Source organism: Gymnodraco acuticeps, unplaced genomic scaffold (genome assembly GCF_902827175.1).
Source record: "Gymnodraco acuticeps unplaced genomic scaffold, fGymAcu1.1, whole genome shotgun sequence".
Taxonomy (NCBI): Eukaryota; Metazoa; Chordata; class Actinopteri; order Perciformes; family Bathydraconidae; genus Gymnodraco; species Gymnodraco acuticeps.
In genome coordinates, this window is record NW_022990981.1 from 386,549 (window position 1) to 413,119 (window position 26,571).

Below are 26,571 nucleotides of genomic sequence, written 5' to 3' on the forward strand. Positions count from 1 at the left end.
CTTAGGGCCACCAGAAGTCTAGGGCCGGCCCTGTTGGTAGGCATATGAAGAAGCACACAGGAGCACTGGAAACTATGTGATGTACTGATGTGGGCTAAACATAGTTTTTCTAGCCACCAAAAACAAATGCCCTTCTTAAAATAATATCAGTTAGCTTCTGTCTGATCTAAACAATAGGACAACCACACCCAAACAGCAGATCTGTGGCAAAAAAACAATGGATACGTGGAATAAAGAAGTTTCACAATTGAGAAAAGCTGGTACCAAAGTAAAGGTACTTTAAAGTAAATTTGAAGTGGTGATAATAGTCTGTTCTGCGCACATAAGCTGTTTTTGTAAGGTGGCTTTTCTTTTAAGTGAATAAAAACAAATTCTGCTAACAGCAGTAAAGTGCTTTGCTGTCTGTGTCTTCACACTGAGGGAAAAATACCTAATCTCAATACCTCATTCACACCAACGCAACTCTGGTTCAAGCTCCGTGCTAGAGCTTTTCAGGTTCAGAACCGGTTATTCGGTTTAGCTCTAGCTCTTTTCACACCGCCAGAGTCCGACTGGTGCTGCGTCATTGCGTCATCGTTTGCGTCATGACGTAACCGTTTGCGTGCCTGCTTCATAAAGCCAAATCGCGCGGATGAAATCAGTTGCATTCATTTCTTATGGCTCTATCTGCAGCTTTTCCGGAGTCATTTCTGTGGTTTAGTTATATTCTTATAAAAAAGTGTACTTGTGTCAATAAAGGGTTTTTTAAAACACAACTGCTTCCGAGGTCGGTCTTATTTCTTAAGGTGGACTGAACCATGAGTGTGGAGTAACGTTGTATCTTTCATTTAAATGAACTGTAACCTTCACCCAGGTATGTAACAGATGTTCTCAAATGAACAAGTGAAGTAAAGTTTAATATTTATAGTTTTAGATTTATAATGAGTTATAATCGGAGGTGATCAACGTGAATGCGGGTAAAAGTTATGTGAATATGGGGTGACGTATATGGCCACTTGAGCACCAGCAAGACCCCCACCTCCATAACCTTGTGCACCAGGCGAACCTGAAACACTGTTGGTGTGAATGAGGTGTCAAACTCACAGAAATGTCACCCAACCAGAGAGGGCATATGATTTTCATGGGAGGGCACACAAAACCGTCAAGGGTAGCTTGACGTTTCATAGAGGGTGCTCAAAAATGTAGGGTTTCCCATTAAGGTACCGGGCGCTACAGTGGAATTTTCTACTGCAACACTCCCCACACGCACACAGTACAGCCGCGACTGTTACGAAGGCTCGATAATCAGCTCACGGCAGGGGTAAAGTGCTATTTTTACAAGTGGGGGGTGGACCTAACCTCCTCTAGGGGGGTCCTGGGGCATGCTCCCCCGGGAAGATTTTTTTTGAATATTGAATTAAAAGCATCAATCTGGTGCATTAAGAGATCTATGGATATCTCTCAACACCCATATGAAACAGAACTGTAAACAGATTTACTTTTTCTTTATGGATATTTTACAAATCACTCCCCTTTTAAACTGTATTCTTGTTTTACTGTCATATAGTATTTCATACCTGTTTTTCATATATTACTCTTATATTACTATCTGACATTGCATACATCGTAGCCTTAAAGTTCACTGTTTATTTATAATTAAAAAAATTAAAATACTTTTTTTTCAATGTATAAATAAAATAAAACGTGTTTATTGGGGGAGGGCAGGAATGTCAAATGGGAGGTCCTGGCCCACGGCGCCGGGTCTGCACTCAACTATGCCTTCCCTTTAGCTCGACTTAGTATTTTAACATCTTTCACTTGTTGCTTTGCCTTTTGCCATTTCAAGTTTTAGCAATCTCAACTTATTTTCTAAATTCACCAGGCAGCTGTTGAGAGATTGTTTGATTAAAACATTGTACAACATACCTGCCCAGCACTAAACCTGGAGTAAGTCTAATAAGCTTCACAAAATTACCAGCTGGTAAACATCACAGCACATTTGGCAGTTTTGGAGACAGATATTCACCTCAGGAGGTGGTGGGGACCAAAAACAGACCTAAAAGCTGAGTGAATGTTGGACCTTTGTTTATTTGGTCATTAGTGCTACAGACTTTAAAGAACAACTATTGTGCTAATTTCACAGATCATTCAGGTTCATATTTGTATTCTGTGCCTCTGTGACATGTCTCCATGCTTAAATGTTCAAAAAGCTCTTTATTTTTCTCATATCTCATATACTACCTTGTGATTGGTCAACCGCATAGAAATGTCCTGCCCCTGGCACGTATAAGATGTTGGAGCGCTAGCCAATAGAGCAAGTGTTACAAAGTGAAAGGAAAAAGCCTACAAAGCATAATACAGCCCCTTTAAGCAATGATTGACACATTTTTAAGATAAGTTAAAAGGTTAGACAGGTACTTAAATACATCATCTTTCAACTGCTTGTCCATGTTACAGCATTTTCAGTGGACTGAAACATTTTTTGAACACCAAAAGGACACTGTTGGTTTAAAAGTTAATAAAAAGCAGTCGTTTTTTGAGTGGAAGGGAAACTGGGAAAATGTGCAGTTGGTCTAGGATCCAGAAAGTTCTGAACCAAACGCTACATGAAATGAGCAAGAAGAACAGAGGAGCAACCATTAGCTCGCTTCAAAGTTGTATGCCAATCCCAAACAAGCCTTTAAAGAACCCAAACTCAAGTGAAAGTTTCAAGACTATTTGACATATCAAAAATGTCAAGCTCCGCTGAAGCAGCTTTAGTGGTTTATTATCAATAGCATCAAATATTGTAATATGGGTCATTGTGGCAAGATCAGCTTTTACAAGATGGCTGTCAACAGAATCCCTTGGGTGGGTATTTGTCTAACTTTGCAAGCTAATATATAAACGTGCGTATTAACCTACCATGGGTTAATAATCTACACACAGAATAAATAGACGACTTGAGTTGAATACTCGATTCTGAATCTTCGATTTGGACATGGCAGAGTTTGTAAATTCTTGTTAGCAGACCGTTGCTAAGGAGGATCAAGGGACTATTTGTACTCATATCAATCCGCAGAAAGAAGTCCGGTAAGTTAAATGTAAGCTATGGACAAAAACATTAGTTTTCCCAATCAGAAAACACCATACAATACTTTTTGATACTAATTTTTTTTTTTTTTTTAATGTAGAGAACAAAACTTTGGATTAACGATTGCTAAAATGTCCCCAGAAAAGAAAAGATGTTAAAACCAATGACCATCAGAGAAATCAACAGAAAAAGTCAGACAGGAGGTAATGCTAAAGCGAACAGCAGAAGAAGACAGACAAGGAAACATTGATGGGAACACGATATGGACTCCGTTTAAAGACAGGTTAGCGTAAAAGAAAGCCGTTGGTACACAGTGGAGCGGACAATTCTTTCCTAGCTCACGCAATTTGATCATTCTTAAATCTATATTGTGAAGTCTTCAGATTATTTAGTATGTATCTGTGTAATAACCGTGTAATAAGCGATACATACCTACTTATATCATATTAATGTCTTGGACTTGGTATAATTAAACCGAATCACTTAAACATTTATAGAATTTATATTTCTATATTGGTTTGGTGATAAAAGACACACACACAGAAGTAAAACTAAAATAAGGGATACCTGAATTTACATTTTTAAGTGCATTTAATATAAAGATTACACAAACGGAGACAGCTGTAGCTTGAATACAGCATAAGAGAAAAAACAGACATACAATTATAAAATAAAATAAATAGAAAGTGATAAAATAAACCAAAAAAGAGTCTTCAAAAAATAAATATGTACAGTGACGCAGCACTCCTTAGACATACACACAGATACTTTGTTAAAAGATATTTAAAAAACGTGGATGGCTGTTAAGAGAACTAGCGCTTAAGAACTTGAATTCCTCTCAACTGAATCTCTTAAATGTTAAAATAGAAGCTTTATAAAATCTGGAAACTATCTCAAGATTACATTTTAAAAGGCAGGTTAATTACAATCACGGGTAATAATATAAATCAGGTGAAATCAAGTCTACCCCACTACGATAAAACAACATTAAATGTCAGTTATTATAAAGGACTCTTCCAGAGTAAGGTAATTAAAAAAACAACAACGTCTACGATTAAATGTGAACCAACTTTCCCCAAGCACATGAAACAAGTATAGAGCGACAGACGGGATGTTTACTTGCTCCATAGTTAGTGTTAACACTGCAAAAAAGGTAACTAAACTGGAAGCTGAACAGATGACGTATTAACCGAAGATGTGACAGTTGAAGTATGTAGACAAAAAAAGTAGATGTGTCAAGGTAATCCAATTACAAGCACAGATAAAAAGCAGAGCATCCTTCATATTTAAGAGTAGATTAAGCCTGTAGCATGGCGGCGTACCGTTCCAGTTAGCTGCTAGCGACAGCGTTGTGCATGTTTGGAAAGATGCACCAAACTGCCTTGTAAGGTGCACATTTCTACCAGTTGAATGGTACGTTCCAGGTTGATGAACAATTGGTCTATTGTTCTAACTCTTCTCCGTCCAAGCTATGAAGCACTTTAACAGTAGCTGGATAATTTTTGACCAAGTTAGACTCGCACAGGTCTATTAGTGGCAGTCAAAGGCAAAGGAAGTGAATAAAAAAAAGAGTATGTGGCCCCTTGTTGGTGCTCAGTGTCTCAGATGAGGTGGGTGGTTGATCGGCTGAAGGTGTGGTACTTCCTCTCAAACATGGAATGCAGGTTGACCATGGAGGGGGAATGGCGAGCCTGTAAATATGAAACAGAGGAACACATAAGAGAAATAACAGTGTGTGTGTGAGGCAGCTGAGAAGAACATGTTAATACCCACATGTGTTGTTAGAGGATCACTGATATTGACATGTATTCTGCCTTCCTACACATCAACAAAGTCCAATCAGGGAAAATACATCAGCAGTAAAGGAGCGAGAAACAGGTTAGTTTTTTTGTGTTAAAAACTAAGGTAAACAGTGCCATTAATACCCCATGCTGTACATTGTTAACATCCTACCCACTCCCCCTGATGTACTATGAGTGTGTGCAGTAGGGCTGCACGTTAAAATTGCACTTTGAAAACTAAATTCAGTTTGATGACCTTTACTTATAAAATGGGTTTGGCTGATATGAAGTTAATAAAATACTAGGGACGTAACGATATACCGAATATCGCGGTAAAAAAACGTCCCAATACCGTTGTGAGACTGACAAAATCTACCGCAATTTTGTTTTTAAATATTTTTTTTTTTTTAAACACCTTTTTTTTTTTTTAACCTTTATTTAACCAGGTGGTCCCATTGAGATCATCGATCTCTTTTTCAAGAGAGACCTGTCCAACATGGCAGCAAGTAGGTTACAACATGAAAATAAAACAACAGAACACAAAAGGACATCGTATTTACAGGGCTACATTTACACACCTAGAGACATTGACAAGTACCAACAGTATATTTATATCTCGCCCTGTCAATAAGCCTCACCTTCTTCACCCATGGCCAAAGCATATCTCTCCGCCCCACTGAGGTGGCGTTAGACTTTTTCACTGTCCGTCATTTTGACAGACAGGATCGTAAAATATCCGTCATAATCCCTTATTACCCGTCGGGTCTATATCATTTCGTTTTGGAGGGCATGCATAACACGGCATAACACCAGAGCCTCGCTGCGGGGAAACGTTGGCGCTGTTCTGAGTTTGTTCTAATCTGTCAAAATGACAGACTGCTTTCATATTTTTCCGTCATTGTTAAATAAAATATTCGGTTAACGCGACCACTGCTGTCCCAGCAACATCAGTACCAAGCGAGAGTTTTTTCTAGAGCAGGGGATATTGTACAGTTGCAAGAAAAAGTATGTGAACCCTTTGGATTCTCCACACATAAGAGGTTTCTCAATACTCAAATTTCCCCTCCTCGACTCCTCCGGTAGTGACCCGGAAATGAATTTCAGCGCGCCATGTTGAAGGACATCTAATTTCTCTTATTGCACTTCGAGGACCGAGCATCGAGGAGGCTCTCTGGAGGAGCTCTAACCGAGGAGACACTGATGCATCCTCCACGGCTCCTCCACGGATGCATTTCCGGGATCGGTGGAGGTGTGACGCACGGCCGGATTTATCTCAGCCAATGACAGCTCTGCATGCATCCCTTGGATATTATATTAGTAACTGCTTTCATCGCAACACGATGTTTACAGAGAGAACAGCTGTGTGGTCCGTGCAGAAAGCAGAGCAGTGTGTAAAATATATATCACTCAGTATAACAAGCCTACATTACTTTCTGTATGTGTATGCTGTAGTTTATTAGATATCTACAAACAAAGAGTCGATATTTTTCTAAGACCATTTAGTGCTTCACATAATAAAATACACAACGGTTGTAGCCTGATTATGCTTTAGGAGCAGTAGGTGTGTGTGGTACAGTGTGTAGGTGTGTGTTGTACAGTGCGTAGATACGGCGGACAGACGGGTCTCAGTTGGTTTGGTGTCCTATGCTTACTTTTAATACTTGTACAACTTTTGGCCCGTAATTTCAATTCCCCATTTCAGTGACCAGAGAGAGGGGTGGGGGGAGGGGGATATATCCAGTCTCTGATTGTGTTACGTTATTATGAGAGTGCTCTCATACTTGTTTGATTCTGAAATTGTATATATTTATATAAATATATGTGTGTGTGTATATGTCCGCATCTGTAGCCTGTTATTGTCGCATTATACCGCACTGTGAATGAATTAAAAGTAAATATATAAGTCATCATGAACACATCTGTCCATCAGACAGAGGGCTGCTGTGCCTCCTGTCATCATTAATGGACGTCTCTTTAAAATGACCGCTCAGAGGAGAGGAGTTCTCATTTCTCTAACCGCCTGCTGCTTCCACTCCTCTCTCCTCAGTCCTCCGCTCGCATCTCCTGTGGGCGGCACCAAGTCTCGAGGAGGGGAGTCGAGGATAGGAGTCGAGGAGGGGAAATTTGAGCATTGAGAAACCTCTATAGCGTTGTGTGTTCCTTCCAAACAACTCAACTTTGGTTTCATCTGTCCACAGAATATTTTGCCAGCACTACTGGCAAAATATTCTGTGGAACATCCAGGTGCTCTTTTGCAAACTTCAAACGTGCAGCAATGTTTTTTCTGGACAGCAGTGGCTTCCTACGTGGTGTCCTCCCATGAACTCCATTCTTGTTCAGTGTTTTACGTATCGTAGATTCGTCAACAGAGATGTTGGCATGTGCCAGAGATTTCTTTAAGTCTCTAGCTGACACTCTAGTGCCCCTTTCACACCAACGCGTTTTCAGCTCCGGCTCGGAGCTGGAGCCTGAAAAGTGCCGGTTTTTCCTGTTCACACCGCAGCGGCGCCGCCTCTTAGCTCCGGAATCCGGTTCACTTCCAGCTCCAAAAATTGTCTATCTAGAGCAGGGGTGCCCAACCTTTTTTGAACCGAGAGCTACTTTTAAAGTTGCCAGTCTGCCGCGATCTACCAGTCCAAATAGAGAGGCGTAGCCATTACTGAGCCTACTACTAGTTAAATACACACTTCTACTTGTATAAAACTGACCTTTGTACGATGAATACTTCCTAAAATACTGCAGATCCTTTATCTTACCTCTTTCTAATCTACACACATACAAGTATTTAACTGAAGTTACACAACAGTGTTGTTGATACAGAGTTGGAGTTTATTCACAAGTCACATACTACAGTGGGTAATGTTTTCAAGAAACATTGAACAGTGCTGCCACATATGACACAAAAATAAAAGACTCTGAACCCTTTCTTTGCCATTATATACAAATAGTGTTGCTACAAAAGTATAAATTAGGCTTACTAATAAGACAACTCAGATCTGAAGCTACACAGGAATCTGCTGCCAAAGTGCAATAAAAAAGACAAAATTAATAGAATCAAACCCTTTTTTGTAGCATTTTAGTAGAGTATAAAAAGAAATAGGATGCAAGCAACACTAGTTTCTTAACCTGAATTGATAATAGACTATAATCAATTTAAGTTTGCATTCTTATACCATTTTGTACAATAATTATAATGAATAAATTCAAACAAACTCAAACTTACAGCTGATTAATAACGGTATCTAACTTGAGTTTTTATTATATCAAAAACCTGTTGAAATGCTACTGTTATTTTTACTGTCCCCCAAAAGCGCATCGGCAGCCTCCAGGAATGCTTCTTACACAACTTCGCCGTCTTTGAAAGACTTGATAAGAACGTGACTGACACGATAAGATGCTATGGGAGCAGCCTTGCTCTTGTTGTTGGGCCTGGTGAAAATGGACTGCTGTGCATTTAGCGGTCCTTTCAGGCCCCTCCCCTTTTGGGAGCGTAGGGCAGAATTAGGAGGGAATTCCGTCTCGTAGCGTTTGTGCACTGTTTTGAAATGCCGCTCCTAAATTACCTTTCTTCGATAAAGCCACGCTCGCATTGCAGATGAGACAGATGGACTTTGAATTGGAATAGATACACAAATAATCATCCTCCCGCTCGGAGTGAAATTATATATTTTGGGCTTTTTTGCTTCTGCCATAATTGCGGTCTTGTGTGTGTGTCACTCCTGTTGACGGTTGACACGGTTGACACGGACAACGTCAGCGAAATAGTGCCCACTGCCCACCAGCCACGCCCCGACACATGGGGTCACGCCGGCCAATCACAAAGCTTTGATGCGTTCAAGTGCATTATTCTGGCACAGGAAGATTATGTTATAGGACATTAACGATAAAACAGAATATGGTTGTTCTATTTTTAGACACATCTCGCGATCGACTGGGAATCTCCCCGCGATCGACCGATGGGCACCCCTGGGCTAGAGCAGTGGTTCTCAAACTTTTTCTGTCAGGCCACCCCTTTGGAGAAAAAAAAAAATCAGGCCCCCCCCAACACAAATAGTCCGGCTCAGTGGCGGCGCCAGAGATTTATTTTGGGGGTGCTGTGGGGTAGCTTGACGTTTCATGGAGGGTGCTCAAACATTTAGGGTTCCCCATTAATGTACCGGGCGCTACAGTGGAATTTTCTACTGCAACACTCCCCACACGCATATACACAATGTACCCGCAACTGTTACAATGAAGGCTCGATAATCAGCTCACGGCATAAGCAGGGGTCAAGTGCTATTTTTATAGGTGGTGTGTGGACCTCACATAGGGGGATTTTTAAATATTGAAGTTAAAAGCATCAATCTGGTGCACTTTGAGAGCAAACTGAAGAGATCTATGGATACATTTCTCAACACCCATTTGAAACAGAACTGTTAACAGATTTACTATTTCTTTATGGATATTTAACAAATTACTCCCCTTTTAAACTTTATTCTTTTTTTTAATGTCTTATAGTATTTCATACCTGTTTTTAATGTATTCTCTTATTTTTTTATAACTATAATGATCATATAAATGTGTGCCTCGGAAATAATTGTTTACTTTAATGGTGACCAAAACGTTTGAGACCCACTGAGATAACACTGAGAGAGCCCTTTAGCTCACTGAGTCTCTCAGTCTGACAGGAGAGGACTCTCCTCCACTTTGTTGTTGAAAAAACTCCTTATATCCGTTAGCGTAGCTCGCTAGCACCAGAAGCTAACAACAATGATCTCCGGCACCGGTGCGCTCTCTCTCGCGCTCACGCACGCACACAAAATGGCTCGTTCCACACGCACACAGAGCCAAGCTTTAATGAAACACAGAGACCCAGACCTAATAGTACTGTATCATATTATTTTCGAATCAATAATTTTTCAAAATATGATTTTTTTCTTTTTTTTCTTTTAAAATAAATAAATAATACAAAACATTTTTCCTCCTGGTCTCTCGCGCCCCCCCCTGTCATGCCTCTGCGCCCCCCTGGGGGGGCGCGCCCCCCACTTTGAGAACCACTGGTCTAGAGGCAAGAGCTTCGGAGCAAAGAGGTGGCGTCGCTTACGTTTCTCTTACGTCGAGGCGTGCAGGAAACTAAACCCACCTCCCCTGAACATGGGTCGACTGTCATGCTTGCCTACAAGCAGTAGTGCTTAATAAACACACTTTATAAAGTCAGGCAACACTTACCAGGCTTCGTGTGATTCTGTTTATTTGTACCTTACTTTGACCATCCGTTCACTGTTATTGATCATTGTGGAGAGAGGCAGACATTTTGTTTTGTATTATAGCAGCTATCGGATGGAATCAATACATGGGCTGCACAGGTTGTTGTGTCCGACTATCACAAGTAAAATCATAATAAAAATACACCGGTAAAATGTGCCTGTAGAAAACGGTTTATGCCACAATAGGATAGCAATAGCAAGTAGTCAGTTTAGCTTTGGTTGCTATGCTAACGTCACCCATTTTATACCAGAGAAACTTTCATAACAGCGTTGTGATGCCAAACAGCGTCAATTCAGACTGACACACATTCACTTAGGCTAAGGGGAACTGGGGATATGTATCAGCTGCTTGTGTGAGTCGGACAGTGAATACTTTAGAGCGGCCGCTGCAGTGTGAGCTAACCGGGAGCTAACGGGAGAATAAACTCCCGTGGAAGAGCAGCCAACACTGCAGTGGTCGGTAAATGCCGCAGAAACACATTAATAAACAATGAACCACAGCACTCTGGAGAAAAGCATAAGGTTGGAGAAGTCGTTATTTAATTTAAACTGGCTTTGTGTGATTAAAAGCAACACGATCATCGACCCGACGCAGTTGTTGTTGTTGTGAGCACCGTAACGCCGTTGGGGAGCAAATCAGCGATGTAAACGGTGACGTCATGACGCAGCAGCGGCAGCACCAGTCGGGCTCTGGGCGGTGTGAACAAAACGGGAGCAGAAAAGGGAAACCGGAGCTGAACCAGAAAAGCTCTAGCTCGGAGCTAGAAAGGGAAAAGCGCTGGTGTGAAAGCCGCATAGGATTCTTCTTCACCTCATTGAGCATTCTGCGCTGTGCTCTTGCAGTCATCTTTACAGGACGGCCACTCCTAGGGAGAGTAGCAACAGCGCTGAACTTTCTCCATTCATAGACAATGTGTCTTACCGTGGACTGATGAACATCAAGGCTTTTAGAGATACTTTTGTAACCCTTTCCAGCTTTATGCAAGTCAACAATTCTTAATTGTAGGTCTTCTGAGAGCTCTTTTGTGCGAGGCATGGTTCACATCTGGCAATGCTTCTTAAGAATAGCAAATTCAAAACTGGTGTGTATTTTGTATAGGGCAGGGCAGCTTTAACCAACACCTCCAATCTCGTCTCATTGATTGGACTCCAGGTTGGCTGACTCCTGACTCCAATTAGCTCTTGAAGAAGTCTTTAGCCTAGGGGTTCCACCCTGCACTGTGAATGTTTACATGGTGTGTTCAATAAAAACATATAATTGTTTGTGTGGTATTAGTTTAAGCAGACTGTGTTTGTCTATTGTTGTGACTTAGATGAAGATCAGAACACATTTTACGACCAACTTATGCAGAAATCCAGGTAATTCCAAAGGGTTCACATACTTTTTCTTGCAACTGTAAATGCCCAAACATCCCAGCTTATAAATACCTGGAAATGTGGACATTCTCATATTCCTAAAAACCTGTTTGATGATGCTGAGTGAGTGACTAGTGAGTTTGAGTTGAGTTACTTGAAGAACTAAAGTGAAACTTGATTTTTTTGCAGGGTCTGATTATTAAATGTTTATTTGTGAGATGCAGTGGCACAAAGAAAATGCCTACTTTGTTTGGTAGTACTATAGGTACAAAAACACTGGTTTTCTTGTTTCAGTCTGTTACTGTCACTTTGTTTTTGACACTTTAAAATACTGCTATCCTACTAAAATGCTGTACAAATCAGATTTATTATTTAATAAAGAAACATTTTCCGAGTAAAATATATATATATCTCGATAAATACCGTACCGTGGACTTGTTATCGCGATATTATCGTAACGTGAGTTTTTGGTATCGTTACATCCCTATAAAATACCACAATATTTTTGATCCAATACAATATGGACATTACCCTGATATTGTAGCATCAACTATTGGAGCTTTCCAAAATATTTTTAAAATAAGATAATAATAATAATCATCGTCTTGTGGATGTAATGACTTAGCATGTTGAGACAAAAGACAAGTCGATTCTGACAATAACATCACTTTAAAGTAATGCAGGTATAAAAACCAGGAAAACATACTTGTGATATTAGGTCTCATATTACAATATTGATATATTGCTCATAGGGTTGGGGAGTAATGGATTATATGTCACAGGATTACATTATCATGATACCAAAAACTGTAACTGGAACAGTTGATCAGATGACTGACATTTCTATAAATTGGGGATTACTAGCAGGAATTTGAGAAAAAACTAAAAAGAGCATGTACTGTTCTGTAGGCTAATACTCAAAGAGTGAATCTATACGTCTACTGCCTGAATCTGCTTTATGGTTTTCACTTTCTTTGCTTCATTTGATCTGTTTTTAATTCAGTAGGTGAACCTATACGTTCATAAAATATTTTCTGTCAGTTCAGATTTTATTTCTGCTTTTTTAAACTGTAGTATGTAGTATGTGCTCATGTGTTTCAGTGTTGGTGTGCAGTGCTTCTCAAAGTGTGGTCCGCGGACCACTGGTGGTCCGTGAGCGCCCCCTAGTGGTCCGTGAGTATATTGGTAACATTTCACATTTGAAATAAATAAATACATTTAAGTTTTCCGCACTCTCGCGGGAATATCTCCGCAATGGAACGAGCTTACGTTTCACTTTCTAGTGTATGATAAAGCCCAGGGCAACACCTTCGTCACACACGTTGCCACTTGTTTGTACCATTTTCAGGCGATTTATAATCTGTTCTAGAAAAACGATGTGTTTTGGGATATTTGTGGAGTTAGGTGTTTTATTATTGGTTAAGTGGTCCTTGGTATGAAAAAGTTTGAGAAACACTGGTGTATAGGCTGCTGCCTGAATATGCTGAATGAAAGGCAGCTTTTCTATCAATAAAATCGTTTTTTATCCTAAAATATTTCCTACTCAGATAAGGATACTGATTACACTATTTTACAGGTAAAATTGTGTAGCAGCATACAGAAAATATACCAAAAAACATAGGAGGACCAGCTCTCCCATTTGAAACAGGAAATTACCACCATCCCAACTCCCTTGAAATGCACACAAAAATGCCTTCGCAACAAGATCGGTTGTAATGTGAGCCATCTAGTTCAGAGTGTGTGTGTGTGTGTGTGTGTGTGTGTATGTGATAAGGTTGGTTAATGTGTCAGTCTAATTTGAATTGCTGAGCACACAAAGAAACATGCTGTTACTTCATACTCTCCGCCTTCAAATACAAACTTTGGCTCTGAACTCATCAAGAAAGGCAACTTTTGCCAACACAATTATAGTTTAGTAGCCTCCTACTAGGTGACACACACGGTCCGCTACCAGCATGTAGGCAGAGGCTCTGTTTCTCTTTCCATCTGTGTCAGCAGATGAAAATATCTGGTGAATGGCGGTTCAGATTAAACGCGAGTAAGTGGTACTAGAGCGCTTCAGAAAAACATTGCGGAGTGAGAGAACAAATTACGGCGCTGCTCTCACTAGAGGGGAAGGCAAGGTTGAGGGCAGTCCTGGTCACAATGCAAACATATCTGACCCTCATTACCTGCCTGAACTACGCGTGCATTCTAATGAACTCTTGATTTATGCCAGTGTGCATGAATCATCTCAATTTTGGATTCAGTCAAGGCACACACTCGAACACAGACATCAACAGATTGCCATCGCTTCCAGTGATGTAAGGTCATGACCCGACGATACGTGGTGGTATCACTGGTATACGATATATGCTAGGAATATGGATTGATTGCAGGATGCTAAAGATAATACCTATATTTCACCATGAAAACCACAACCGCTGCACTCTGTGAGGAATAAATCAAATTTCTTACAAATACCTTTCAAGTGTTTGAAAAGATGACCTTTATTAATTCACTTGTTTATTACAGTTCATGCATATTTATTTATTTTTTGGACCTGTTTTTGGTTAGGTGCATGAAATAAGGTCTGTGATTTACAGAAGCTTAAGATACTTTCCTGTTTGCTTTACGACAGGGGTCTCAAACTCAAGGCCCGGGGGCCAAATCCGGCCCGTGACTTCATTTTCTGTGGCCCACAAGAGCTTGCAAAGAATATAATATGTTTATTATACGGTTAAATGCCGATTTACAGAAGCACGTTGCCCATAAACTACATGTCCCACAATGCATCTCAAATTAGAAAAAAAAAATCAGAATTTGACTGTTTTTCCTTCAAAATATGCCTTTTTTTCTCAGAATTTGACTTTTTCTCAAAATGTCACTTTGTTTTCCAGAATTTCGCTTTTCTTTTTAAATCATTTTGTGACATTCTCACCAAAAAGACTTCCAATTATTTGCCATAGACTTCTGCTTTCAGACGTAGTTAATTATGAAGTTATTACCCTATCCGATAATAATCCAATGCAGAGGCAATAATGTAATATCATTTTATATATATTAAATATTTATATACCGTAATTTTCGGACTATAAGCCGCGCCTTTTTTCCCATTTTTCGACCCTGCGGCTTATATAACGGTGCGGCTAATCTATGGATTTTTACAGCTAACGGCCACTAGGGGACCTCCTAAATCTATGGATTTTACAGGTTACAGTCCACCACCTTTAACTCTATGGCCGGTCCGCGCCCCCCACCTTTAAGCGGCGGGCTCCAGCAGGAAAAGCTGGAGGCCGGAAAAGAGTGAGACAGGTAGCGCGCAAAAGTAAAAGTGGAACCGAGAGTGGTACGAGAGACAGAACGAGAGCAAGACAGTTTGTGCAAAGGAAGTTTTCATGCACAAACCCTCATTATGGAAAACAAACGATCACTGCCGGTACGTGCGCTGGGAGCGCACCGTTTAAGTTTAAAAGTTTGTTTGTCTGAAACGCTATGTGATACAGTACAGTTTACACAGCACAGTACATGTTCTGTAGCTACTATTGCACTAAATGGTAACACTTGAATACGTTATGCAAATAAGCAACTTGTTTGTTGAAATGTTAATAAATGGGAGCTTCCTCAAACAGCCATCTCTTTCCCGACAATCCCCTCTGTGCACGAACCCTTACATATGGTAATTAAACATTAAAACACCTGCGGCTTATAGTCCAGTGCGGCTTATATATGTACACATCATTCAATTTAGCTGCTGCGGCTTATATTCAGGTGCGCCTTATAGTCCAAAAATGACGGTAGTCTTAAAGTTACAACCGGCCCTTTGAGTGCAACCATATTTCCAATGTGGCCCGCAATGAAATTGAGTTTGACATCCCTGCTTTACGAGATAAAATGTCAGTAAATACCCCACTGGTGAATGTCCGAAGCTTCAATGTTACATTACATTTCATTTTAATGTGTATAAATTAGATAACTAAACTTCACCACACCAAACATTAGCCACCTTTAGCTTAGCGATGTTGTGACTGTGTAGTTCGTTTATAGCCTAAAGTTGTCTATTTACTTCGGAAGATTGTCCTTTGTTTCAATCATTATTGAGGTAGTGTTAATGTGCGGAGGATAACCTTGCGACCAAAACATGTCATTATTCTAAACGGATGTTAACATCAGAGCTTGGTTCCTTTGATATTCGGAATGTATTGCTTTTTGTCGAGGGAGCCTATAGCCGCTTTCACAACAAGTACTTTGCGGTACTTAGTCCCCCCCGAAGTCTTTAGTCCCTGGAACTGTCCTGTAGATCGCGTTCACACCGGAATAAGTCCCTGGGGGAGGATTATGCAAATGAAGCCGCTGACGTCACTTCTTCTTCTTCTGCTTTGGGTTTACTGGCAGGCCGCAAACAACTTCACTGCGTATACTGCCACCCGAAGTCCCCGGCCGGAAGTCCCCGGAGTTGGGGACTGGCTTCAGTAGAAGCTGCTGGGTAGCGTCTTCCGAGTAAATCGCCAGAAGCGCCGACACCTCCTAATCACTCCACCGCTCCCAGTTAGTCTCTCTACGTTGGTGCGCTGGGCAAATGCTAAGGCGAGCAAATAAAATGGTGGCTTCACAAAACTTTTTGGAGTTTTACGGGGCGTGGTTTGGAATTTGCTCAGTCAATCAGAAATTGATAGTGTGGCCGACACACCCACGAACCATTTCCTCCCCAGGAAAGTACCACCTCTCTAGCAGGGGTGAAAAGGTTCGCACAAACTAGGTTCTAGTTCCAGATCTGCAAAAAGCAGTTAAAGGTGGTACAAATACTGCATGACCTGTCAGCACCAGCTCAGATGAGAGGTCAGCCTGTCTCCCATGAAGACTGACATTTCAATTCAAGCGAGCTGTCTTTGAGTAAACTAGCCAAAGCATCCAAAACCAAAGGCTTGACATTTGGATTCTCACCCTTGATATTTTCTTCAAATGGAAGTTACCGTCGTAGTCCTTGAAGTTCTTACTATAATAAAGACTTATAATTTAACAAAGACCTCTGAATTAAACATTCTTTCATAATGTTCATATCCGCACGTACTAGGACTAGAAACACCTCACAGGAAAATAAATGTTATATATATATATAATGGAATGCTTTCAAAAGGGACCTCCCTCCCCCTGAAGAAAACAGGACTCAACCCGTATGAAATCTCTTTTATGTCCCAGCTCTACACCAACTTGTTTACACCATTCTGAATACATCACAATATTAATAGCAACCACTTAGTGAACATTCCCAGCCACCACCGACCGTTAGTCACCCGTGTGCTTCCAAGGAGCAGCCATATTCCAAATCAACCCTTAAAATCTCTGCCCTGTGAACCTGATCTCAAATGGGGAGAAGCCTTACAACATGTTCTAACCCCCTCTTATCTAGACCATTATTAATCTAATCAATTTTATCATAGGGTCTAAGCTTCTAAGGAGTTGATTTGGGACAGGGTATGCACCCTATGGTGATTGGATGTTAAAAAGGCCAACATACAGAGCAGGTAGAAATGATTAATTTTAAAATGTTTTATTGGTGCACCCCTACACCAGAATTATGTTTGCTCACATCAGAGTCCAGAGTTGGGTTTAGCGCTGGTTTAGAGCAGAGTCTCCCTGCGAGGACTGGTCATGGTAGCCTTGCATGGGTCCAGGGGGGCTTGGGGTTCCCTGCCTTTGACATAAATGGGCTGCTGAGTTGGGAACCTAGGCTGGAACCCTACGGAGGGGAGGTGTCTGTACACAAGCTGGCTAGACTTTGGGCGGGAGTTTGGGACAGCTGGAATGGAAGCGGAGGTTGGGCGTACTGAAGAAGACTGTCGGGAAGGGGAGCGGCCTGACTGAGCTTGTGCTGGTTGGGATAATGGCGCATGGAGAATGGACCTGGATTCTCTGGTACTCGGGTCAAACTTGGGACTTTGGCTGCTATCAGGGGCAGCATTACGGACGGGGCTATGTGCTGGGCTGCAGGGGGTACAGATACAGACGGGGACCCTGGCTCTGACGGGAGGGTGGTCCAGGGAGTTAGAGCGCTGCACCACTGCACTGCTCTTGGCAGAATCGCTCAAACTGAACGTGGAGGTAGAGCGACACATCTAGAGCACATGACAGAAGGGAGAAACATGGAGCAGGCATTTACACATGAGACATGCAGAGAATATACATGCTACAATTAAAAGAGAAAGTATATCCTATAAATAAAAGACAGAAATGACTAAGAATAAGAGGCAAAGGAGAGAAAGATTAATTAAAGCTTTATGTTTGAGCAAAGTAGGGGGGGGGGAATGTAATTATGGAAATACATCTTGATGGGCCAATAATGTATTTCTAAAAGGAAAATGCAAAACCTGCCCTACCCTGTTAAATTGTTAAACACAGACTTTAAAGAAAGTTCTAAAACATAAACCCTTAGGGTTTTTGGTTGAATGCAGTATTTATAGCTGTCACTCAACTACTCAACTACTCTGTTTGTAATGAAGAAGTGCTAGAGGGGAAACATAATAAAGAATGCTTCCCGTTTTACTGAAGCTAAATTCAAAGACCAATTTTGACAAATATCAGTTAATTTAGCAACTTAGCTCAAATAGGCCAGAGATTTTGTTGCACGTTTATTGGACACCTCTGCCTTAATTACGATTATGGCTTGCAACGATTACGAAAACAACGTAATCGAAATATAACGGTCATTTTTTTTAAAATTAATTTTAATTGGTTTTTGAGTTGAGTTATACTTAAAGTTCAGGGTAATCAACTGTTAAAAACATACTGTTAAAAATAAATGATGTTTTCAAAGTAAATGGATAATCATTTTTAATAATCGTGATATCAATTATTGACTCAAATAATCGAGATTATGATTTTTGCTATAATCGAGCAGCCCTAGTTTCTAGCAAAACATTTTTAAGAGATGACATGAGCAGCCCTACCAGCATTTGCCATGGTGACTAAAACATTTTTATTTGGTCTTAAATTGTAGTTCAACATTTATTTCCTGTTACTTCTGGACCATGACGGTGGGCCAGCCTTTAATGTTTAACTGAGTGGAATATGTTGAATATGTTTTACCAAAATGTTGGCTATATGTTAAGGAGTTTTCAGGTTGTGACAGTGCACTGCAACATGTTTGTTGATCTTGTGTATTGGTATTTATTATTTTGATATTATTTATTTAAATGTAGATATCAATAATAAAGCACCACTCATTCAGGACATCATCACTGACAGGAAAACGGACTTTGTTTGCCTAACGGAGACCTGGCAAAATCAACAAGACTTTTTCACCTTAAACCAAGCCACACCCCCAGGCTATATTTACCTACAGAAGCCCCGCTCCCTGGGTCGGGGCGGTGGGCTGGCTGTTAAATCCCGATAAAACAACTAGCTGTGGTAAATACAACCCCTTTTCTCTGGCTGGTTCATCACAGCTACAGGTTGTCCTCATATACCACCCCCCCAAAGCTTCCGCCATCTTCATGTCTGAGTTCGCTGAGCTGCTCACCTGTGTCTGCTCCAGGTCTCCATCCACATTACTGCTTGGTGACTTCAACATCCATGTCGACTCTAGTACATGCACCTTTGCCTCTGAATTTCTCACACTACTCGACTGCTTCAACATCACACAGCACGTCCAAGGTCCCACCCACACCAAAGGTCACACGCTGGACCTAGTGTGCTCTATAGGCACCCCTCCCTCCCATCTCCAGTGCCTGGACCTAGCTGTTGCGGACCATCTTGCCATACTCTTTACTGTTCCTGTCCCCCTGCCCACTCAGCGTGCAAAACGCACCATCACATTCAGAAACACCAAATCACTGAGTGCACCAGCCCTGACCAGCAAGATAGCAGCCCACCTAGCCTCCATTCCCCTTACCACCACTGTGGATGGCCTGGTTGCTCGCTACAACTCAGCTCTATCCCTCAGCCTTGACTCTCTAGCCCCCCTCAAAACCCGGACTGTCTCCTTCACACGTTCGGCCCCTTGGTTCACCACTGAACTCCGCGCCCTGAAGGCTTCTGTTCGTCGGCTAGAGAGACTCAAAACAAGAACTGACCTCGCTGTCCACCGCGAAGCATACCAGGACCGTGTAAATGTCTACAAAGAAGCCCTCTCCCTGGCTAGGTCTTCCTACTACTCCACCCTCATTGGCATCTGTAGTGGACATTTTTATTATATCCTTATATGTTTTAAACCAAATGCTTCTCATTTCCTGAGATGTGCTGTTTTCTTCTATCTACTCTACTGTGGGTTTATTCCCAAGAGCTTCAAGGCCACAGAGCTGTTTTGGCTACTGGGTTGAGACTCACACAAAGTCACACGAGAACTTCTACAGCTCAAGGCCAGGTGTCTAATAACAATATGACCGTGTGAAGACAGATTTCTGCACTTCCCACCCTTTGCTGTATATAAGCTTTGCTTTCCTATTATATCTGCGCACACTCCTGCAGACTATCATATACTCTGTAGAACCTGTGTCTTTATTTTGTATTGTATCTATGTATTTGAAGCTTCAAATAAATAACCAGAAAGACAACTCTGTCTGATTCACCATTTATTTGTTTTTGATCACTCTGACTTGTACTCTCCAGTGTGTTGGGTCTTAGATTTCCATAACAATTGGCGTTGTCGGCAGGATCTCTGCAAGTTCGATTGGGGACACCTACGGACGCTGGTGGTGGCCGGCTCCAGGATCCTCGGATCCTCCTCTACCTCGACAGAAACCGTACGGGATGAGAGGACCAGCGCCGGGGGTGGAACCGATTGACTTCACGAGATCCAACAAACTCAAAAGGCTTTCAATACTTGGTGAGATGTACAGTGTCTAAATTGTTTAAAGTTAAACGTAATTAAACTCCATGACATTTATGAGAGGGACTGCTCGAAAGTAGGATATTTGGGATATCCAATATATCGTAGCCTGGGTTTACGATCAGTGTTTGTGTGATTTGTACTGAGAAACAAATATCACATCACCGATGGGTGAAAAATAGTGTTTTGGTAACACGGGGTGTTTTGGTAACACTTAAAGACCTTGTTTTGGGAACAAAGCAGGTAGGGGGCTTGTATACACCCTCCTGAGGGTCTGATTGTGGATGTCATGCGAGCAGAAATGGCGAAAACAGTCTGTCTAAATTAAATATCTGCACGGAAATGTTCGGATTTCCAAAGGGAGGTTTTTTTTGAGTAAATTAAAAATCAAGAACCTAAAGAATAAATTACAAGAACACGAAGACGGAATGAAGGGTACAAATAAAGTTAAAGTAAAAGACTTAAACTGGACACTCAAAGAAAGTGTTTATAATACTGGGGAGTAAAAAAAAAAGGCAGTTGGCCTTGGGGCATTAAAGAAAATATTAAGGTTGAAGATGAATGTGAAGAAAAGAAGGAAAATAAATTATTTCCAAAACCATGTAAACCCCAGAAATCTCTGTGTCCTTCCATTGCAGGCCTGAATGACCGCTCCTCGACTGGGTATCCTTTCCCTCCCCCGGGGTACAACCCTGGCAATCCGGCTGGCCCACCTCAACCACCTCCACAAGCCCCAGCCATGCAGTCCGTCAACTCCAAGCTCGCCACCCCCATCAGCCCCAAGTAGATGGGGACAACAGCGGGATAAACAAACCCAAGCCCAAGCAGGTGTTTGGGCAACACACCTCAGTAATGCCTTTCTCAACGGACTCACAGACACACAGCGCAAGCTATGCAGAATGCTGGTCGGTCACAATACCGAGGGAGAGGCAGAAGAGGTTTTCCGAGGCAGAAGACGAGAAGCAAGACCTTCATTTGACGAAAGATGTTTCAAGTATAGCAGTGTTGAACATTGGATTATGGGATTGCTCACAGAACACTGGCAGTGAAGGCAGAGGGGGACAGCAAGGACAGGGCCATTCACAATCAGACTGACCTACACCAGATGGGGAGGAAGGGGCCCGATCGAGCGAGACGGAAATTCAGCCAGCAGCATCGAACCAGGGAAGTGACACACACACACACATCATGCTATTGAGTAATTGGAAAATGTAGAAGACATGTCTGTGGTTAAAGAGGGTATATATATTTGAAATATGACAGTGAAACAGCATTTAAGAAATGTCCCACACTAACTTTAGTTATCATGGGTGTTGATGTTCCATTTTTTGGTTGATTCTGGGGCTACACATTCTGTGGTAAAAAGGGCAGATTTGCCTGATTGCAAATTTAGTGGTAGATTTATGCACTCAATAGGAGCGGCTGGGGTGACTGTAAAGGAGAAGTTTTTGTATCACTTCACAGTAGAGATAACGGTGATGATAGTCATCCATTTCCCACATCAGTAAAAAACAGTTTTCTTTTATCATCTGTCTGCCCAATACATTTTCTGGGCAGAGATCTGATTCTCCGGTTCGGCTTAGACCTCATTTTTCCACAAATGAGGGTCTTAAAGTCTGGCAGCCATCTCCTACGATTGTTCAAAAAACTGGCATTTGATGATAAAGAACTGGTGAATGTGTATCAAATGGCTGCTGACATATCCTGATTCTCAGGCGTTGTTGCGTTTGACTGATCAACGTTTTTTTCCACCTGCTGTGTTCATGGAGGCTTCTCATTTGCATTGTACTGCTAACGTTGTTGGTGATCCGTATGATGAGTTTTCTGTTAGAATGTGTGAATGATGAGCTCATGCTTAAAACTATGTATTGGAGTTTGCTGCGCAGCTGGTTCCTGTTGCACTCACACCCACACAACACAAACTGTGTCAAATCCCAGGGGCGGTCCACACATTTCACTAGCCAGGGGCCCCACTGATAGATAGAGGGATTTGGGTTTTGAGTCAGTCACTGATTGGGCACCTACACACACAGAATATGTCATGTATTATATGTCACGTGACGTATATTATGATGAAAATGTGCACGAAAGTAGCCGTTCTGCGCACATTGCTGTTGGTTGAGGATGATGGGGTAATTCTCATATCTCTGAGCTTCCTGCCGCGCTTTCAGGTGTGCCATACTCACTCTGGGCAGCTCACAGATATGACGTAGGGTTAATGTCCACGTTCCGTTCAAATCAACCCCGTACCCATTGAAACGTGAAGCTGTTGATGGCATTCGTCCAGTGTTTACCTCTCTGCTTAAACAAGGGGTCATTATTCCGTGTGAATCTCCTACTGTGTACAACCAGGCATTGTGTGAAAGGTTGGCCTCTCTCCAGAACAGTGTGGAGCTGATACCATTTCCTTGTTAAAATACCTCGCAGCCGAAGGCCAGTTTGTCAAAACTCCAATATGTACAAAGAACAGTTACATTTTTGAGACATGTCATTTCAGGAGAGGGGAAAAGCGCTTTCAGATAAGCGTATTGCATCATTGGCTGCTCTGCCAAAACCTGTCACTAAGCGACAGATGATGTCATTCTTGCGTATGTGTTCATAACACACAGCTGTTGTTATGCTTGCTGTGATGTTACATTAGTCCGTTCTCTGCTTGTAATTATGCCGTTACAAGATTTCAAAGTTGTATTTATCATCTGAATTTGCCGAAACAAGTTTAATATTCTGAAAGCCAATACTTTGTTTATTCGAAAACAGATGAAAACAAACTGTCTTTTATACAAAATTGAAGTATTATACAAGTAAAACTACATGTTGCTTTAATCCCATGTAATTGTAGAATGAACAGTCTTCCTTTGTATAAGTCAGGTGTCTTGAGTAGTCAAAATTACCTACAAATCATTGTGTAGGAGCCAAAACGTTGATTTATTATTTGTATTATTTAATCATTTAATGTATGTAATGGAGTATAATTGATTGGTGTCAAGTGATCATGATCCGCAGCCACGGCTGGGCGGAGCGGCTGATTGGTGCTGCGATTGCCTCAGCTGGTTAAAAGAGTCCTGCTGATGATACTCTGTGTTCTAGTTTGGTTGTGAAGCCACACGGTTTTTTGACCGCTGCATTGCACTGCAGAGAAGGATAACTTGGAAATAAATATACCAAAAGAAAGGTGACTGAGTGATGTGTGAGCGCGTCGGCCAGGCGCTAAAACCAAAGAACAAAAGGAGCTTAAGAAAGGTGGAAAGAAGGCTCTTTTATTCGTCAAAAAACCGTGTGGCTTCACAACCAAACTAGAACACAGAGTATCATCAGCAGGACTCTTTTAACCAGCTGAGGCAATCGCAGCACCAATCAGCCGCTCCGCCCAGCCGTGGCTGCGGATCATGATCACTTGACACCAATCAATTATACTCCATTACATACATTAAATGATTAAATAATACAAATAATAAATCAACGTTTTGGCTCCTACACTCCGGCCCCTAATTGTTATGGAATCACACATGACAATTACTAATAAACATAAAATGGAGAGCCAATACAAAACATTTGTTCAGGGCTTCTGACCCTTTGTAGGGCGAATGTGTATTAACACATGAGTCCGTGTGTGTAAATGTGTTTGTGTGGTGCAAGAGGGGAAGGGGGCTAGAGCTCATTTTGGGACTCGACCAGCAGTAACAGCTTTGTGATGGGTCGACGGAGTGTGCTGGTTTTTGTCTGTACTTCCACTTGTCGTACAAAACCTCTCCTGGTAAGTGGTTTATCCTGAGGAGTAAATTTGAAATGGAATGAGTCCGTTTCCGTGCACCACTGAACTCCGAGAGCTCTTTCAACAGGTAGGGTACTTTTATCCAGATCCAGATCCTTGATTTCCTTTGATCTACTTTCCTCTGGTATTGTTTGTAGTAGAGCTCTGCTGTTGCTTACCCATTTGTTTAACTTGAAACCACCCTTACTGCACAGGGTTTTAAGTTTGTGAGTGATTATCACTGCCTTCCTCTCGTCTTCCATTGATTTTAGGCAATCGTCCACATAAACATTTCTTAGCATCGAAGAGACAGCCTCTGGGCTAAAGTCATCCACATTGTCTCTTGCACACTGTTGTAGGGCAAAGTTGGCACAACTAGGCGAGGATGTTGCTCCAAAGATGTGTACAACCATTTGGTACTCTTCTAGCTCACTACTGAGATCTCCATCGGGCCACCACAAGAATGTGAGAAGATCTGAGTCTTCCTCTGGCACCTTGACCTGATGGAACATGGCTTCAATATCTGCCATGAATGCAATGTTCTTCTGCCGGAATCTTGTAAGGACACCAATAAGACTGTTGGTTAAATCTGGGCCTTGGAGAAGACGTGCATTTAGAGATGTGCCCTGGTAAGTTGCACCGCAATCAAAAACCACCCTCAGTTTACGCTTTTTTGGATGGTACACGCCGTGGTGTGGAATATACCAGCTCCTTTTGCTTTGATTTGCCTTGTCTTTTTGTTCAGGTTTCATTCTGATGGCAAAACCTTTATCAACAACATCCGCCATGAACTCTTTGTACTCCTTGTAGAATTTGTTGTTTTGTTGGAATTTTCTTTTTATTAGTAATTGTCATGTGTGATTCCATAACAATTAAAAAAACCCAGCTTGATGAGCGCTGGTCCGTGGAAACGTATGTTTTGAAAACAAGAACTCATAACAGCGTGTCAAATACTCGCCTTCGTTTTACTACGGATTCTACTTCCTAGAACGACGGTGTTGTGAAACGTGAATGACTGAAGGCAACAATCACTCCTCCCCCAACTACATCTGTAACGCGTCACTGCTGTGGAGCGTTCAAAGACTGTTGGAAACGTCTCAACTCAAGGCAAGACAATGAAAGTCCACAAACAATGAAGTAAAATTCAAAAGGAATAAACGTGTTGTCTTGAACAAAAATGGCAGACTTGGAAAGCTTGGAAAGTGACATTGACTGTGTGTATATGGAAAGGCTCAAACGACTGAAATCATCAAGGAGTGTAAAATTGGGTGCATTGACAAGGAAAATAAATGAAATCAGACAATTAATGGAAAATGTCTGCAATGTGGAACTGGTTAAGTCGAAAAGGGAAAGTGAGTTTACACAACTACACAAAGAAATGGAACAGTTAAATGATTCTGTTCAAGCTTTAATGTCCACTGAGGAGGAGAAAGAAATGGATCAGGATGAATGGTATAACCCCAAAGCAGCTGCCTTGGAAGAGTTTAATCAGGAGGTCTTAAACTGGATCGCTGATGCTCCTGTGTCCAATGTTGTCCAGACAAAAATAAAAGGACATACGAGTGTTGCACCTCGGGACAGTATTTCAAACGTAAAGAGTGTTCATTCACAAAGTTCAAGGAGATCCTCTCGGTCTTCTATCACATCTGCTAAAATAAAGTTGGAAAATAGAAATGCAGAATTGTTAGCACGAGCTGCTAGGCTGACTCAGAAGCAAGCACTGGAAAGGGAGGAAGCCGGTTTGAAGGAAAGAAAGGAACAGCTGGAACTTGAAACAGATATTGCAGCAAACACTGCAAAATTAAAGGTAATCAAAAGAATGGAGGATTGTCATGCAGGCACGTACCAAGCAGGAGACAGAATGAATGAATATTTGGATCACTCACTGTTTGTGAGTACAGCATTAGAGCAAGAAAATGCTCATTTGAATGCTAACAAGCATACACCAAACATCAATAAAACTGCAAATGCCGTTAATAGTGAAACACAATTCATACCACAACGTCCTGAAAGTTCAACTTCATCCAGCACGTCTTCTAGCAAGGGAGAGGGCAATAAGAATAACTTAATAAGCATCATGGAAAAACAGACCATAATAACAGAAACAATGGTAAAGCAGCAGAAACTTTCTTCATTACCCCCGCTCAGCATTCCCACCTTCAACGGAAACCCTTTGGACTATCGGTCCTTCATAAGAGCATTTGAGCATGGTATTGAAGAGAAAACAGAAATCAGTAAGGACAGGCTTTACTTCTTGGAGCAATGCACTATTAGCCAACCAAGAGAGCTTGTGCGCAGTTGCCAATATATGCAATCTGACAAAGGATACACGGAAGCAAAAAGGTTGTTGAAGCATCATTATGGAGATGAATATCTTATCGCGACAGCCTACATCGACAAGGCTCTCAATTGGCCATCTATTAAACCTGAGGATCCACAAGCTTTAAAAACCTTTGCTGTGTTTCTGAATGGATGTCTCAATACAATGGATAGTGTGGAATACATGGAGGAAATGGATCACCCAATCAACATGCGAGCTGTTCTTTCTAAACTCCCATATAAGCTTAGAGAAAACTGGA

The 26,571-nt window shown here is 41.5% G+C and overlaps 1 protein-coding gene across 6 annotated transcripts in view; it reads right to left on the reverse strand.

Annotated features, from left to right (window-relative positions):
* Positions 1-3,116: 3,116 nt before the first annotated feature.
* The window catches only part of ect2 (epithelial cell transforming 2), a 104,643-nt gene continuing 81,188 nt past the window's right edge, over positions 3,117-26,571 (reverse strand). For 4 of the 6 annotated variants that reach the window (XM_034235563.1, XM_034235564.1, XM_034235562.1 and 1 more), the window contains 2 exons: positions 17,005-17,530; positions 3,117-4,743 (listed from right to left, as the gene is read on the reverse strand). In XM_034235563.1, the coding sequence (XP_034091454.1) occupies positions 17,036-17,530 (495 nt within the window). In that variant the 3' untranslated portion in view covers positions 3,117-4,743; positions 17,005-17,035. The remainder of the gene's footprint in view (positions 4,744-17,004; positions 17,531-26,571) is intronic. The other 2 variants (XM_034235567.1, XM_034235566.1) reach the window with 1 other exon arrangement.